Raw genomic sequence first — 17,587 nt, forward strand, 5'->3', positions numbered from 1 at the left:
GTGATGCCAATAACCGATGATCCGCTCTCTATATCGACACAATGCAGGTATTCCAACTTATATTTTATTCAGCATGAAAAGTATACAGCTTATGCTTATATCAGTCTGTCTCTATACTCTTGAAGCATCATGCCTAAATGCAAATATAACCCCATTTTTACGTAAAATTGTCGTTAAGTAAAAATGTATGATACATTTTCTAAATGGCTACAGTCCATCGAGCAACTATTTCTTTTGTTGAATCTAATCATGCGCTTTACTTATCTATACTTGCTCAGTATGCAATATTTCAATTCGTTATTCGTTTGGCTAAAATAAGTAGTATAGGTTTAATCTGTTTAAAAGTGAAAAGATGAGCAAATGTAATTTATATTTCTTATTTTATAAACCAACAAAATTAACTTAGGATAACTATAAATTAAATTAATAGAGGATAACAGGACACGGTAAGTAGTTTTACATGTCAGAAAACATACCTGTTTTCAAATTCAATATAAGAATGCATTAATTTCAAATATATAATATAATAAAAATATATAGTAATTATGAGTATATATATTATTGACGTTACATTGAAAAAAATTGAGTTACCTTTGATTAATATAGAAAAAAATTTTATTAACGTGACACTTTAATAAACACTTCTTTATATATTGTACTTCTATTTTGAAAGTATATCGTACTATTTGGGATATATCAAATATTTACAATTTACACAAATTATTTTCATTCGCACTTTATATACATTTTTATTTCACACTCCGAGCATTATACGAAGAACAGACAAATACGAAAAAGAGGTTTTTAAAATGCTCACATAAGTTGATAGATTCACTACGATGAAATTTCCAGCTTGCAACGCGACTGGATATTTTGTTTGCATAAGAATAAAAATTATATTTTTTGTCAATTTCCTAGGAAAATTGTACCAAGCACTTTGATAAATGGAGAGTCCTATCTCTTCCATTTCAGATTTCAGATAATTCCCAATAAAGCTGTACAGGGTTAATTGTGTCAAGAAGGCACTCAATATCATTAAACTCTTTCCTACCACTACTGTATTATTGTTTTTCAACGCTAAAATAAGCTGAAAGCCTGAAAAAAATGTTTATTCAATAAATATAAATTTCTTTTTTTACATTTGTAATTCATATTTTGTTGAACAATTTAGTGACATAATATTCACCCATTATACATAATAATATGCTGATAATGAATAATTCCATAAGCAATATGAAACTTATCAAATCAGCAAGTTCTCTGGCCAGCGTTATCAAGTAACGATGTCTTTTAATTAACACATTGAAACGATCATAAATTCGCGGACTTTTGACATCAAAATTGACGAAACGGATCCTCAGAATGTTTACTTGACCACAAACATGCAATGTAATGTTGAGAAACAACGCGTCATTACCTTTGAAAAATACATTAATATCCAACTATTTTATTGTATTGATAAAACAGTACTTAGAATTTTAATTTTCGTTTCTTTTCATTTTTATTAAATTATTATTGTTTTAGACGGAAGATATCTATCACAAGAAACAAGAAAAATATTATTTTGCTCTATTTAATATGTTATGTGTATATATACAGTATGTCTAACGTAAAGTGTCCCACAGATCTCATTAAATTGAGTTTTTTAATTCAGAACTTTTTAGTTTTTTACCGTTTTGCAATCACATAAAATTTCTACATATTAATTAAAAAAGATCGATCAATGAGTGCGCAATCCGCGTTGTTAGATCATAAGATGTATCAGGTAGACTAGCGGTGAGTGTCACATGGCAATGAAAAATTATATTAAAAATACATCGACTCTTGTCTTTTTAGACATTCCGTACATATAACATATGTATTGCATAAAGCGCGAAAGTTTTCGAAAATTTTAAGTCCTTTTTTTTTATATAAAGTAATGAGACTGTCAGACTGATGTGTAATATGTATTAATTATTTTCGTATAATAAAATAAAATAAAATTCTGCCATTATGCAATTTGATATATCTCACGCATTTTTTCCATAAACCTATTATTTTAGCAGTTATATAAAAAAGTAATATATTTTTAAATACATTTAATACAATTTAAATTTATATAGAATTTAATACAATTAAATTGTATTAAATTCTTTATAAATTTAAGGATAAATATGTCGATGAAGAGAGCCCACTACGATTACCTTAGGTTTTTGAAAAAAATGCATATAACTTTTTTTATAGAATTTCTCAGCGGCTTTATTTTCTGCTTAAATTTTTTTTCTCAAATCAATATTTTCGGATATAAAAAGCATTAAAATTGTAAACTTCTTTTTTTAATAACTTTTTCATAAACAACGAGCGACGGCTAAAACTTTTTGAATGTTACTCAGGTCAGTGATTTTGACAACATATGTCAAGATCAAGGTAATCGAGGCGGCTTTCCTTCATCGACATATTTACCGAAATCTCATTGATTTTAATATATTTCAAACTATCTCAATGAAATAACACAAACTTCTGCGCCTTGCATCTATAATTCATATAAAAAGTGCATAATATTAATAAAATTAATAAAAATCTCTGTGCATATTGAATAACATATATATTATCCAATAAAAAAATTCTTGTTTTAAAATAATATTAGATAAACATAAAATAAAAAATTAAATCAATATTACCAAGATTAGTTGTAGTCGCCAGTATCATTATAAAAATTTCGACGAGACACACGGTTTTATACATGCTTGTTGGAAAATTCAAATATTCCAGAGTACATCTTGATGGCAATCCATACTCCAGTATCTTATCCTCGTTGGTTATGTTAATCTGATCAGCTTGGTCATGATTCAAGAAAGGAGTTATCGCATATATTAGACAACTAAAGTAAGAAAAGCCCATCATGGAACAGCAAAGAATCCTTCCTATAAAAGCATGTTTTCGCATAATATCGCGATCTTTTGTATTGTCAATCGTCAGATAATCGTTCAGAGCAGAGTCATAATTGTTAATTAAACTATTTGCATAAATGCGGAACCAGGTCGTTTTCAGCACACCGAGCAATCCGCAGCAGATTATTGTCAGACAGTCTATATTCTGCTCTACGTCAGTACAGCCCAAGTATACCTCCATGAAGGACAAGATCACAACTAGGCTCTGTTGATACATTTCCCCACATATGATGTTTCATGCTCAGAAAAAATATACATCACTCCTAATTCACTGAATTTTTATTAATAATTATAGTATTTCTATCAATGCTACCATTATTTTCTCACTTTCATACTTTTCTACCTTACAATCGTTTAATTTTTTCAAGTCCTCTCTCTCTCTCTCTCTCTCTCTCCCCCCTCTCTCTCCCCCTCTCCCCCCTCCCCCTCTCTCTCTTTCTCATTCTACAGAATAGATACGATATAAAAAAGTAGATTCTTTTTAAGGTTAATTCATATAAATGTAAGTATTATATATATAATCGTACACACACATCCATATATATTTATATATTTATATTTTTATGTATTTATATATTTATATATTTATATTTTTATATATTTATATATTTATATATTTATATATTTATATTTTTATATATTTATATATTTATATATTTATATATATTTGTGTATTTAATTATAAATAATTCTTGAACATAAAAATAAATAAAAAATAAAAAAAGATAAAATGTATAATAAAACATAACAACAACATGTATAACAAAACTTATGTAAATAGAAAATTTCTTCACGTCAAAATATGAACTACACAAAAACAAAAGTTAATGTTATTTAAAATTTATGTGATATTTTGTAATATGTTACTTATATATTTAATTATATAGTTCTCCACATGCGTTAAAATAGAATCATTAAATATGTAGTTTAGCACATGCTTCTCATATATAATTTTTTTCAAAATTATCGTATTATCTTTTTCATAAGGAAACTTTTTAATTGCACATAAATCGTGCAATTGAAAAGAAACCTTTCTTAGTCTTAAAATTTTTCAACGACTTACAATATATCATGCTGATTTACCATTTCTCTAAAGTATTATTATTGTTTGCTAAATTGTTTCACCACGTGAGTTATCAATAATTAAAAGTTTAAAATCTTGATTCTCATCGCGACACCGTAGTTTTTTTTCCAAAGTGTTGTAATATTAATATTCTTCATTGGAAATTTTTTTCGTTTTCTTCGCCCGGTCGCGATCATATCAATGATTATTTATTTCTAATTCCAAAATATACTTACCGCACAACAAGTGCCTAACGCACAACGCAATAATGAACAAATATCATAAACTTGAAGTGGCCATACACCGATAGGCCATGTAATCAACTTGAAAGGAATCATCGCATAAGCGATATCGTCCTTCCATCTTTTGCTTGCCATTGTCAAAATGATGACTGTAACTGATGCCAATAACCGATTATCTGCTCGCTATATCAATATGACACAGGCATTCCGACTTATTTTTTATTTACGATGACTATTATATAAAAAATACATGCATGCTTATCAAACGGTCTCTATGTTCCTAAATTTAAATAATTGGTATATTATACCGATACAGATATACAATGTAGGTATTTCAATTCATGTTTTATTCAACATAAAAGGCACACATGCTTATCAGTCTGTCTCTTTGCAAGCATTACGAATAAATGCAAATGACTGCGCTCTTTTGTAAAATTGTAGTTGAGTAAAAATTTATATGAGAAATTTTTCTAAATTGTTATCGTCCATCGAGCAAATATTCGTTTTGTTAAACAGAATCCTGTGCATTTTGTTTAGCTATCTATGCGCACATTGTGCAACATTTTATCTCGATATTTTTTCGGCTAAAATAAATAATACAAATTATATCTGTTTAAAATATGAACAAATAATTTATTTGTCTTTATTCCACAAACCAATAAAATTAATTGAAAGAAAATTACGCGATACAAAATAATTTTATAAATCAGAAAATCTGTTTTCAAACATATCAATTTCCAATTTGTAATATAATAAGTATGTATATTAATTTCAAGTATTTATATTATTGATATTGCATAGGAATATGTTTGGCACAAACAGACTGATGTGTGGGTAAGAAATACATTTATTAACGTGTTATATTTATAAACATTTCTTCATGTATTTTTATTTTGAAAGCGTTCCATCATGCTATTTCAAACATAGTAAATATTTACAGTTTCCACAAATTTCTCTCATTCACACCTTGTTTTACACTCCAAGTATTATACGAAGTACAGACAAATACGAGAAAGAAGTTTTTAAAATGCTTACATAAGTTGATAGATTCACTATGATGAAATTTCCAGCTTGCAAAGCGACTGGATATTTTGTCTGCATAAGAATAAAAATTATGTTTCTTGCCAATTTCCCAGGAAAGTTGTACCATGCACTTTGATAAATGGAGAGTCCTATCTCCTCCATTTCAGATTTCAGATAATTCCCGATAAAACTATATAGCATTAGTTGTGTCAAGAAGGTACTTAATATCATTAAACTTTTTCCTACAATAACGGTGTTATTGATTTTTAATGCAAGGATAAGCTGAAACCCTGAAAAAAATATTTGTGTGTTGAATATAAATACAATATTTCTTTCTAAATACTTGTAATTTACGATATATTTTGCTTAATTATCAAGTGACAATATTTACCTATTATACATAATAATAGGCTGATAATGAATAGTTCCATCAACAATACTAAACTGATTAGATCGGCAAGTTCCCTGGCCAGCATTATCAGGTAACGATGTCTTTGAATTAACACGTTGAAACGATCGTAAATTTGCGGACTTTTAACATCAAAGTTAGCGAAATGAATCTTCAGTATATTTATTTGTCCACAAACATGTAATGCAATGTTGAAAAACAATGCGTCGTTACCTTTGAATAATGTATTGATGCAGGGAATTGTCTTATTATGCATTGATATATACAAAACATACAATAATTATTATTCTATTATACACTGGAACCTTTTAATAGTAAAAATTGCAAAAAAGCATATCACATTCCATCCACTATGTATAATAACAGTCTTATTACAATACAATATTTTAGAGCCTGATATGATCAACTCTTGAGAGGTTCCAATGTATTTAAATTTTTGTAATGAGAAGATATATATCACAAAATGTATATAACATAATAGGCGTTGCAAGAAGCGAAAGTTGTCGAAAATTAATTTTTTTTTAAACAAGGTGTAGTGAGATATGTTGAAACTATTATGTATAATTATCATTATTTCATAACAAAAAAACTCTGCCATCTAATCTAAATCTATGCTTGACCAGAAAAATTGATTACTATTTTAATGCATCTCGAAGTATGTCAATGGAACAATTTACTATACAAATTTCTGCGCTACTACATTATTGTTTAATCAATTAAAAAGTGCATATTAATAATAAAATTAATAAAAATTTTTATATGCAATAATTTTATATAATAACATACTTTTCAATAAAAATATTCTTGAGCCCAAGTAAAGCATATTAATTATTTATATTTATAATTAAAAAGTATAAAATATTATAGAATATAGAATATAAAATTATAAAATATTATAAGATATTTATAAAAAATTAGGTAGATATTACCAGGATTAGCTGAAGTTCCCATTATCATTATAAAAGCTTCGACGAGACAGGAGATTTTATGCATGCTAGGTGAAAAATTCAAATATTCCAAAGCGCATCTCGATGGAACTGTATACTTCAATACCACATCTCTGTTCGTTATATTAATGCGATTATCTTGTTCATAATCCAAAAAGGGAATTATTGCATACATTAGACAACTAAAATAAGAAAAGCCCAGCAAGAAATAGCAAAGAATCCTCCCTATAAAAGCATGTTTTCGCATAATGGCGCGCTCTTTTATGTTGTCAATCGTCAGATAATCGTTCAGAGCAGAGTCATAATTGTTAATTAAACTATTTGCATAAATGCGGAACCATGTCGTTTTCAGCACACCGAGAAATCCGCAACAAATTAATGTCAGACAGTCTAAGTTTTGCTCTATGTCAGTACAGCCCATGTACAGCTCCATGAAGGGCAAAATTGCAACTAGACTCTGTTGATACATTTCCTCATATATGTTGTTTCATATTTAGAAAAAAATATATTTCACTCCTAACTGAATAAATTTTTAACAATAAATATTTTTATCTAAGTAAGTACTATTGTAAAGTACTACTATTACTTTCTTTCTCTAATATTTTTCCTCTGTGTTTGTCAGACTGATTTATCAATGCAAAGTATATTATTCGTATAATTATATATGTATATATGTATATATTTGTACATCTAACTATAAGTGATCCGTCAATAACGCAAAAATAGATATTATTAAAATAATAAATACAAATATATATATAAACAGAAAATTTTTTGACGTTGATATATAAAACAAAATAGTTCAACAAAAATTCATATTATTTATAATGTATGTGATATTTTATAGCAAATCATTTCATCTAATTTACATTTTACATGCTATCATTATAATGGAGTTACGAAATACGTAATGTGGCATATGCTTTCCATAATTTATCTTGAAAATCGTATTTATTTTTTCGTAATTTTTTTTTCACATCAAGAGAAAACGTAAATCATACAATTAAGAAAGAAACTTTTCTTATTGTTAGAATTTTTCAACGACTTACAGTTATGCTAATTTATTAACTCATCTATAGTGTTATACTCCTCGCAAAAGCATTCACCATAAACGTTATCAAGAATTGAAAATCTTTCCATCGCAACACCGAAATTTTCTCCACAGCATTGCAATATTAATGTTGAAAATATTCTTCATTGTCTTCAACTAATCGCAATCGTATCAATAATTCATCGAGTTACAAAAAAAACTTACCGCACAAAAAGTGCCTAATGCACAACGCAATAGCGAATAAATGTCATAAACTTGAAGTGGCCATACGCCGATAGGCCACGAAATTAATTTGAAAGGGGTCATTGCATACGCGATATCGTTCTTCCATCGTTCACTTGTCGCCATAATGTCTGTAACTAATGCCAATGGCCAGTCTACTCTCTATATCGTCGCAAAAATTCCAACTCATTTATTATTCATAGATCAAGGCATATTGTGTAAAAGATATATACTTATCAAATTATCCTTCTGCTCCTATAGTCAAAAAAACCGATATAATGTCGGTGTATCGACATAATGCAGACATTTCGATGCTAGAAGATATGCTGCGAAAATATATTATCAGACATATTATCAGTCTTTTACGGGATTATGAAATGTATTTGTAAATTATGCTCTTATATAAAATTATCGTTGAATAATAATTTATACGACAAAGTTTCTAAATTGTCGTCCATCGAGCAACTATTTCTTTTTACGGTATGAAATACTAGAAAAGAATCGTGTGCGTTACGTATCTATGTTACATTTTAGTTTACGTCTCGAATCTTCGATCGATTAAATATTATAATTTCAATCTGTCCACAGTGAAAATACATAGTGTATAACTCACTCTTTTCTGTTGCAGATCATGGCGTACTGAGTTGGTATACCGAAAAAATATAATGCGATATAGGTAAATAATATTAATTAACAGATAATTTTATCTTTCTTTCTGTAATATAATAATAATTCTGTAATATAATAATTCAATAAAGTAATTGATAATAATACGCGATTGTAATTAACCATTTTAATGATAAAACATTTAAATAAACTACATATTTTATTTAAAATTTTATTTTATTAAATAAGTTATAAATATTTTATATCTTGAAAAATATTTTATTTACGCTTATAATATTTCACGTATCGACCATTATACGAAGTACAGAAAGATACGAAAAAGAAGTCTTCAAAATGTTTACTAAAGTTGACAAATTAATCGCGATAAAATTCCCAGCTTGAAACATGGCTGGACCTTCTGTTTGCATAAAAATGAACACTAGATTCCTCATCAATTTAACAGGAAATTCATACCAAGCATTTTGATAAATAGAATGGCCTATATCTTCCATTTGTGACTTTAGATATCTTCCGATGTAACTATACACTGACAGCGTTATCAAAAAAACAGTTTGTGCCATTAAACTTTGTCCCATCATAACAGTATCTCTGTTTTTCAGTGCTATGATGAACTGAAATCCTGAAAAAATATGTATTTGCCTGCTGAATATACATTCTCTTAAATAACTTAATTTATATTACATATTTTGTGAAATGGCATTAAATAATTTAATATTTACCCATTATGCATAAACACACGCTAATAATGAAGAGCTCTACTAATAAAATAAAACTAATAACATCAGCAAGTTTTCTAATCATTCCTATCAAGTAAATATGTCTCTGTATAAGTTTATTAAAATCATCGCAGATTTGCGGGCATGCAACATCTAAGTTGGCGAAATGGGTTTTTAGAATCTTCACTTGACCACAGATATGTAATGTAATGTTGATAAATAATGCATCGTTACCTTTATAAAATAAAAATATATTAATATACAAAAGAATAATAATGTATATTTACTATTGTAATTAAAAAATATATTTTATAATGCTTCTATAACAGATAATTTTTATACAGTGTTCTTTCATTTAATTGCTCTTCAATTTTAGTTTTGTCTTAAAATATTTTATTTTTATTTATCTGTTTCATTTTCAATATAATTATAATTTTATAATCTTTCTTACGTCGTATTTTTGCCATATCTTATATATCATATATTTTACAGTGCATAATTAAATAATATGAGTAATACAATAAATAACGTGTATGGTTTTTGTGAATTATTATAGTGAGCTTCATTCAACGAGCAGAGAGTAATGAGTTTGTATATGTAATTATTTCCCCTTATATGTTACTTAAAAATCATAATCTCCTATTTATATTATTTGCGAAAGCACTAATAAAAATTAATATATATATATATATATATATATATATATATACATATTAATAACATTATACTTTAATTACTTATTATATATTTATATTATTTATTTATTATTTATTATATAAGTTATTATGTAATTATATATATATAGTTTATATTTATTATGTGAAATACATAAATATAAATTGAAAATTCTTAACTTTTATGTAAAATTTCCACACACTTATACGATTTAAAACAAAGATACATAAATACATTGCACAACAAATAGATATTACCGATATTAGCATTAGTCACTGTTAGCAGCGAAATAGCTTGGATGATGACAAATATTTTATACATGTTTATTGGAGCATGTAAGTATTTCATAGTACATTTTGATGGTATTGGATATTCTAAAACGATATCCTCAGCCGTTACATTCTGATTGTTTTCATCATGATTCATAAAAGGTGTTAACGTATACACTATACAACAAAAATAAGAGAAGCACAGCAGAGGGAATGAAACAATTCTTGCTGCAAAAGCATGTTTTCGCATAATGGTACGTTCTTCTATGTCCTCAATCGTCAGATAATCGTTTAAAGCAGATTTATAATTATTAATTAAATTGTTTGCATAAATACGAAACCATAATATCTTTAACACTGCAAGCGTTCCGCTACAGCTTAACATAATGCAATCCACATTCTGTCCCGCGTTAGTGCAGCCCATGTACATCTCAATGAAAGGTAAGGTTACTACAAAAACCTATTGATATGTTATTTCATATATTATTTTCATATTTTTTGAAATAATGTATTTCGATTTTAATTCGACAGGTTATTGTAAGTATTTGTATTTAAATACAAATGTGCATGATAATTTTTCTCCCTCTTCTTTTCTTCTTTTTATACCTATATCTGTACCTATTTATCTATCTATTTATCTATCTATCTGTCTATGTATCTATACATATATTTATCAATCTAATTCTTTTTATCTGTAAAAAGAGAATCTAACCAACTGCATAGAAAATGTTTTAATTTCCAATACAGAATATATAAATAATATTGTAATTACTTTTAGATTTCTTTATTAAAAATGCAAAACATTAAATATAAATATTAACCTAAACGTTTAATTTCATAAATATAAAAATATTTAAATATATTAAATATTAAATATTAAATATTAATATTAAATATTAAATATATTAAATATTTAATATTTAATATTTAATATATTAAATATATTAAATATTAAATATTATATATTAAATATTAAATTGTAAAATTCAAGAAAAAAGTTTCTCTTAAATATTTTTCAATGACTTACGATCGTATTCGAGAATATTGTATGACTTATCCATTTTGTTATTATTGCTGGCAGTTTCACTTTGTGTCAAGAGAATGAGGAATTTGTACATTTAATATTACTACCGCAATATCGAAATTTTGTCTATAGCGTTCTAATATCAGCGAAAATGTTTTACGTTGTCTTTGAACGATCGCGCGTCAATGATCATCATATTCGCATTCAAAAAGTGCATACCGCGAAACAGATGCTCAAGATACTGCGTAATAGCGAATGAAAGTTATAAACTTGCAATGGCCAAACGCCAATGGGCCAAGAAATCAATTTGAAAGGGGTCATCGCGTACGCGATATCATCCTTCCATCGTTCGCTTGCCATTGTATCGAGATAATGACTTTAACTGCCGATAACTGATACTTACTATATCGACAGATGTAGATATTACAGCTCATTTTTTATTCAACACCAAGCAGGTTTGTATACATGCTTATCAGTCTATCTCTATATTCTTGAAAAAGCATTATGGCAAAATGCAAATAACTACGCTCTTATGTATAATTGTCGCAGAGTAAAAATTTATAGAATACAATTTCTAAATTGTTATCCCGAACAACTACTTGTATTCTTTTGAGCAAAATATTAGAAAGCCTCATGTATATTTTGCTTATCTATGTACGCTCTTTGTATTATATTTTATCTCAATATTCGTTCGGCCAATGAAAAATAATATAGATTCAATTAATTTTTCTTATTTGTAAAATTTTTTCAATAACTTATCATACTTATTTGTAACTCACCACAATGTTATAAAGCATTTTGGACTTATATGGGAAATTAAAATGAGACACCCTATATATTATCAAAAATTAAAGATGTAAAATCTTGAAAATTCTCGTAAAATTTTTTTCAAAACGTTGTTATATCAATTGAAAATGTTCTTCATTATCTTCGATCGATCGTGATGATATCAATGATGATCGAATTCCAAAAGATACTTATTGCACATCAAGTTCCTAAAGCACAATGCGAATAAGTGTCATACACTTGTAATAATCATATGGCAATAAAGATAATCAATTTGAAAGGAATCATCGCGTATGCGATATCGTCTGTCCATCATTTGTTTGCCATTGTGATAATGGCTGTAATATTAATAACCGATGATCTGCCCGCTATATCAGCTTGACAGGTACACCGATTCCTTTTTTATTCATGAGGCATACTACATAAGAGATATTTGTTTATCAAATTGTCTGGATGTTCCTAAAGCCAAATAACTGACGATGTTATATGGACACCATGTACAAGTACAATTATTCGATTTCTCTTTTTATTCAACATTTTTATTATTCAAAAGATATACATGTTTATCAGTCTGCCTTTTATATTCCTAAGACACTATGAAATGTAGATGCAAGCTGCATTTTTACTTTTTAAAATTGTTGTTGAATAAAAATTTATGACAAAATTTCTAAAACTATCATCCGTTGTTTAACATTCATTTTTATAACATATATAAAATGTTACAAAAGACCGTTTGCGTTTTATTCATACGCATTTACTACATTTTGTTTCATCTCGGTATTCGTTCAATTAAATATTATAGTTTTAAATTGTCCAAAGTGAAAATGCATAATGCGTAACCCATTCTTTTCTTTATATTGTACGTCATTACAGTTGATATACTGAGAAAATATAATGCGATATAGGTAAATAATATTGTATATGAAAAAATTTTATATTTATCCGCTACTCTCTAAAAGTGAATCAGTGTATCGCGCTAATGAAAGTAAAACATATACTACTTTCACTAGCGTGAATCAGTATATTATCACTGAAAAACAGTAAATACTCACTGATTACAAGCAGTTATAAGTACAGCACTGATTACAGTGATAATACACTGATTCACTTTTAGAGAGTATAATGTAATGCAATGATTGATAATAATTCAATGCGATTATAATTAATAATTTTATTAATAAGACATTTAAATAAACTATATATTTTATTTATATCTTATTTTGTTAAAAATGTGTTATAAATTGTATTAAAATGTGTTATAAATTTCTAGTTTGTAAAAATATTCTATTTACACATGTTATATTTTATATCTCGAGCATTATACGAAGTACAGACAGATATGAAAAAGAGGTCTTCAAAATGTTTACTAAAGTTGACAAATTTACCACAACAAAATTTCCAGCTTGAAGCATGGCTGGACCTTCTGCTTGCATAAAGATGAAGACTAGATTTCTCATCAGTTTCATAGGAAATTCATACCAGGCAATTTGATAAATGGAGTACCCTATGTCTTCCATTTGGGATTTTATATATCTACCGATAAAGCTGTATCCTGTTAGTGATACCAAATAAACAATTTGTATCATTAAGCTTTGTCCCATCTTAGCAGTATCTTTTTCTTTCATTGCTATAAGGAATTGAAATCCTAAAAAGAAAATATAATATATTATTTGCCTATTGAATATGAATTGTCTTATACAACTTATAATACATCTTTTACGAAATGATATTAAATAGTTTAATATTCACCCATTGTGCATAAACATATGCTAGTAATTAAGAGCTCTAGTAACAAAGTATAATTTATAACATCGATAATTTTTCTGATCAATCCTATCAAGTAAATATGTCTCTGTATAAGTTTCTTGAAATTATCATATATTTGGGGACTTGTAACATCTAAATTGGCGAAATGGGACCTTAGAATTTTCATTTGGCCACAAACATGTAATGTAATGTTGATAAATAGTGCGTCATTACCTTTATGAAATAAAAATGCAATGACATACAAAAATTATTATTATTATTATTATTATTAATTATTAATAATTAAAAATTATTATAAATGTTATAAAATTAAAAATGTTTTATAATTATTGTACATTGTTATTATGTAATTTATATAATTTGTCACAGATAATTGTTGTATATTGTTACGTAATATAATTTTAATACAATTATATTTTTATTTCAAATATTTATAAATAACTAAATATTTAATTTTGTTTTAAATTACCATAACTATTATACTAACAATACCATATCCATTAGATGCCGCACAACACATAAATATTACCTTTATTAGCATTAGTCACTGCTACCAATGCAATTCCTTGTATGATAACAAATATTTTATGCATGCTTATTGGAACATGAAAGTATTTCATAGCACATTTTGATGGCACTGGATATTCCAACATTATATTTTCATCCGTTACATTTTGATTTATTTCGCCATGATTCATAAAAGGTACTAATGTATACGCTATACAAGAATAATAAGAACAGAACAGTAGAGGAAATGAAGCAATCCTTGATAGGAAAACATGTTTTCGCATAATATCGCGTTCTTTTGCATTGTCAATCGTCATATAATCGTTTACAGCAGATTTGTAATTGTTAATTAAGTTGTTCGCATATATGCGGTAAAATGTTATCTTCAGCACAGCAAGTAATCCGCTAAAGCTTAACATGAGGCAGTCTACAGTCCTTTCTGCATTAGCACAGCCCATATATATCTCAATAGGAGGTAAAAACATCACTGTGGCCTGTTAATATATTACCTCATGTGTAACGTTTCATATTTAGAAACAATATATCTCGATTTTAATTTGATTGATTTTTATAAATATTTCTATTTAAATGCAAATGAATGTGCATGTGATAATTATCTAACCTCTTACTTTTTCTTTTTTTCATGTTTATTTATTTATATACCTTTCCATCAATATTCTATCTATTTATTTATCTATTTATCTATAGAATCTAGTCAGAGAAAATATTTTAACTTTTTAAAATAAAATAAAATAAAATATTATAAAATAAAAAAATAAATAAATAATGCTGCAATTTTATCTTTAGATTTTTTTTTATAAAAATGCAAAAAATTGAATGTAATTACATGTTTAAATATTTAATTCCATATTACTTAAAAATATACATAAATTAATTACAAAACTCAAGCAAGAAAGTTCTTCTTAAATATTTTTTCAATGACTTACGATCGTATTTAATTATAATGCATGATTTATCCATTGTCTTATTATTGCTGGCATGATTCACTCTATATACATTGTCAATGAAAAATTTGTTTATTTAATTATACTACTATCGCAATATCGAAATTTTGTCTCGGGCGTTGCAAAATCAACGTAGAAAATGTTCTATACTGTCTTCGAACGATCGCGCGTCAATGATCATCGTGCTCGCATTCAAAAGGTGCATACCGAAAGAAAGACGCTCACGATACTGCGTAATAGCGAATAAAAGTTATAGACTTGCAGCGGCCAAACACCAATGGGCCAAGTAACCAATTTGATAGGAGTCATCGCGTATGCGATATCGTCCTCCCATCGCTTGCTTGCCATTGTTGAGATGATGACTGTAACTGACGCCAATAACTGCTGGCTATATCAACTCAGCACAGGTATTCCGACTAATTTTTTATTCATGAGAGATATTGTGGAAAATATATTTGGTTATCAAACTGTCTCTATGCTTCTGAAGCCAAATAAACAATGTTATATCGTATGTCGACATAACGCAGGTATCTCGATTCATTTTTTATTCAACATAGAAGGTATAAGTACTTATGGGTCTACTTTTATTCACTTAAGATATAAAATATAAATGCGTAAACTATGCTTTTACAAAATTGTTGTTGAACAAAAATTTATACAATAAAGTTTCTAAATTATTGTCCGTCGAGCTATTTCTTTTTATTACGAGAAATGTTAGAACAAAACTGTGTGTATTTTACTTATACGAATATATCACATTTAATTTTATTTCCATATCCGTCCAATTAAATAGCATAGTTTTAATCTGTTAAAATTAAAAATACATACATACTTCTTTTATATTGCAGATCATCACAGATGACGTGCTAAGAAATTCTAATGCGTTGTAGATGTATAAGATATGATAGACTAGCATTTTCTATAGCATATGGGGTAATCGATTTTACGGGAAAAAGGGAAAGAGCTAAGACTAAGAGATATTTTTTCTGTCTTATAACAACTAATGTTGTTAACAATCTCTTTAATGTCATCATATCATATGAATATTTTTATATATAAAAGTTAAACAATATTAAGTGAAAACATAATTTGTGTGTGTACAATTTTTCTTTAATTTGGTTTTCTCTAAATAGGTCAAATTCTAACTACAATTATAATTCACATCAGTCGTCATACACAAAATGACGACTGACAAAAGGCAAGTGTATATCTGTGCAAAATTATCTTGCAATTCTTTCTCTTTATAAAAACAATTATGTACATATAGCAAAATATGTGTATATATACTGAGTCCATCTATATACTCCTGGATAAAATTAACGCATAATTTTTTTTGCACTTTATATGAAGGCAATAATATAATAAGTAAATAATATCATATGTTAGGAAATTTTATTTCTCTTGATTTCAATGCTTTTTCATATCATTAATTCTTTAATATTTCTTTAATAAAATATTTTTTTTTAAAGAATTGATTTTTTAACTAAATAAATTTTATTTTTGTAAAGATTCTATTTTTTCTAAAGGAAATTTTAAATATGATAAGTTTTCTTATGATTTTCAGTAATTTTCCATGCTATTAATTTATATTTTCTTTTTAATGTTTTTGTGAAAAATCTTTTTCTTAGCTAGAGATGTTATTTTTTGTAAGAATTCTATATTTTCTACACTGTAATTTCGAAGAAAGAAGGATATACATACACACAGTGCTCTTTTTACATTTTTAATACATTTTTAAGCACATTTCACATATTTTAGTAAAGAAAAAATTCAATGCCATTAATCTTTGGTTATGAGAATTATAATCAATAGACATCTAAAGACCACAATGTACGAATATGTTATTATGTTATATATAATTATTTCTATATGTAATTATTTTATCTTTTAAAATTAATAATTAAAAAACTGGAGGTGAATATACATTTAGAAAATATTTAAAATTATTAAATTAAATCAATTTAAACAATTTTTTAATTAACATAATTAATCATGTAATTTGTTGAAGTTTTTTATGCGAAATGATTGCGAATTTTATTGCTATTACCTCGTTTATTAATTGTAATGGATTAATTATATAATTGTGCTCATAAAGATATTAACACTCGGTCACTCACTAAATCAACTATTGTAGATTAAATTAATATTTTTGTACATTATACCAGTATTAATACTGTCGTACACTGATACACACACAATGCACGCACTAGCACATTCGCACTTGTAATCAAAATCGTCCTTAATTTTTTGCAATCTTGATCATACTCGTACTTATGCTCTTACTCGATCTGATTTTTTGGTTTCGTGTCGTTAGTTCATATCCTTTGAATTTCCACGCAATATCTCTCCCCATCTACCGCCACG

At 27.0% G+C, this 17,587-nt stretch overlaps 4 protein-coding genes across 12 annotated transcripts; all 4 read right to left on the reverse strand.

Moving 5' to 3' along the window:
- Positions 1 to 2: 2 nt before the first annotated feature.
- On the reverse strand, positions 3 to 4,459 carry LOC109610022 (odorant receptor 49b-like). 2 transcript variants are annotated; one of them, XM_025409860.1, is made up of 5 exons: positions 4,230 to 4,459; positions 2,661 to 3,135; positions 1,187 to 1,417; positions 818 to 1,095; positions 3 to 309 (listed from the first exon to the last, which is right to left on the reverse strand). In XM_025409860.1, the coding sequence occupies exons 1-5, from the start codon at positions 4,368 to 4,370 to the stop codon at positions 298 to 300; spliced, it is 1,137 nt and encodes a 378-aa protein (XP_025265645.1). In that variant the 5' UTR covers positions 4,371 to 4,459; the 3' UTR covers positions 3 to 297. The 2 variants fall into 2 exon arrangements, with proteins under 2 accessions (XP_025265645.1, XP_025265644.1); XM_025409859.1 differs by lacking the exon at positions 3 to 309 and having other exon boundaries at positions 737 to 1,095.
- Positions 4,460 to 4,707: 248 nt separating this feature from the next.
- Positions 4,708 to 8,542, reverse strand: LOC112638339 (odorant receptor 13a-like). 5 transcript variants are annotated; one of them, XM_025409857.1, is made up of 6 exons: positions 8,501 to 8,542; positions 8,121 to 8,213; positions 7,870 to 8,042; positions 6,597 to 7,071; positions 5,650 to 5,880; positions 5,119 to 5,548 (listed from the first exon to the last, which is right to left on the reverse strand). In XM_025409857.1, the coding sequence occupies exons 3-6, from the start codon at positions 8,011 to 8,013 to the stop codon at positions 5,208 to 5,210; spliced, it is 1,191 nt and encodes a 396-aa protein (XP_025265642.1). In that variant the 5' UTR covers positions 8,014 to 8,042; positions 8,121 to 8,213; positions 8,501 to 8,542; the 3' UTR covers positions 5,119 to 5,207. The 5 variants fall into 5 exon arrangements, with proteins under 5 accessions (XP_025265643.1, XP_025265642.1, XP_025265641.1 ...); XM_025409858.1 differs by lacking the exons at positions 8,121 to 8,213; positions 8,501 to 8,542 and adding an exon at positions 4,708 to 4,819 and having other exon boundaries at positions 5,271 to 5,548; positions 7,870 to 8,099; XM_025409856.1 differs by lacking the exon at positions 8,501 to 8,542 and having other exon boundaries at positions 7,870 to 8,024; positions 8,121 to 8,290.
- A 243-nt stretch (positions 8,543 to 8,785) lies between these two features.
- On the reverse strand, positions 8,786 to 11,677 carry LOC109610024 (odorant receptor 13a-like). Its single transcript, XM_020027684.1, has 4 exons — positions 11,418 to 11,677; positions 10,163 to 10,634; positions 9,234 to 9,464; positions 8,786 to 9,133 (listed from the first exon to the last, which is right to left on the reverse strand). The coding sequence occupies exons 1-4, from the start codon at positions 11,556 to 11,558 to the stop codon at positions 8,793 to 8,795; spliced, it is 1,185 nt and encodes a 394-aa protein (XP_019883243.1). The 5' UTR covers positions 11,559 to 11,677; the 3' UTR covers positions 8,786 to 8,792.
- A 1,012-nt stretch (positions 11,678 to 12,689) lies between these two features.
- Positions 12,690 to 15,695, reverse strand: LOC105251728. Of its 4 annotated transcripts, none has more exons than XM_025409889.1 (5): positions 15,431 to 15,695; positions 14,281 to 14,752; positions 13,734 to 13,817; positions 13,370 to 13,629; positions 12,690 to 12,865 (listed from the first exon to the last, which is right to left on the reverse strand). In XM_025409889.1, exons 1-5 carry the CDS (start codon positions 15,569 to 15,571, stop codon positions 12,770 to 12,772), a joined length of 1,053 nt encoding a protein of 350 aa, XP_025265674.1. In that variant the 5' UTR covers positions 15,572 to 15,695; the 3' UTR covers positions 12,690 to 12,769. The 4 variants fall into 4 exon arrangements, with proteins under 4 accessions (XP_025265674.1, XP_025265673.1, XP_019883242.1 ...); XM_025409888.1 differs by having other exon boundaries at positions 13,734 to 13,883; XM_020027683.2 differs by having other exon boundaries at positions 13,734 to 13,964.
- Positions 15,696 to 17,587: the final 1,892 nt, after the last annotated feature.

The sequence above is a fragment of the Camponotus floridanus genome, unplaced genomic scaffold (assembly GCF_003227725.1).
Source record: "Camponotus floridanus strain SB8 unplaced genomic scaffold, Cflo_v7.5 scaffold29, whole genome shotgun sequence".
Taxonomy (NCBI): Eukaryota; Metazoa; Arthropoda; class Insecta; order Hymenoptera; family Formicidae; genus Camponotus; species Camponotus floridanus.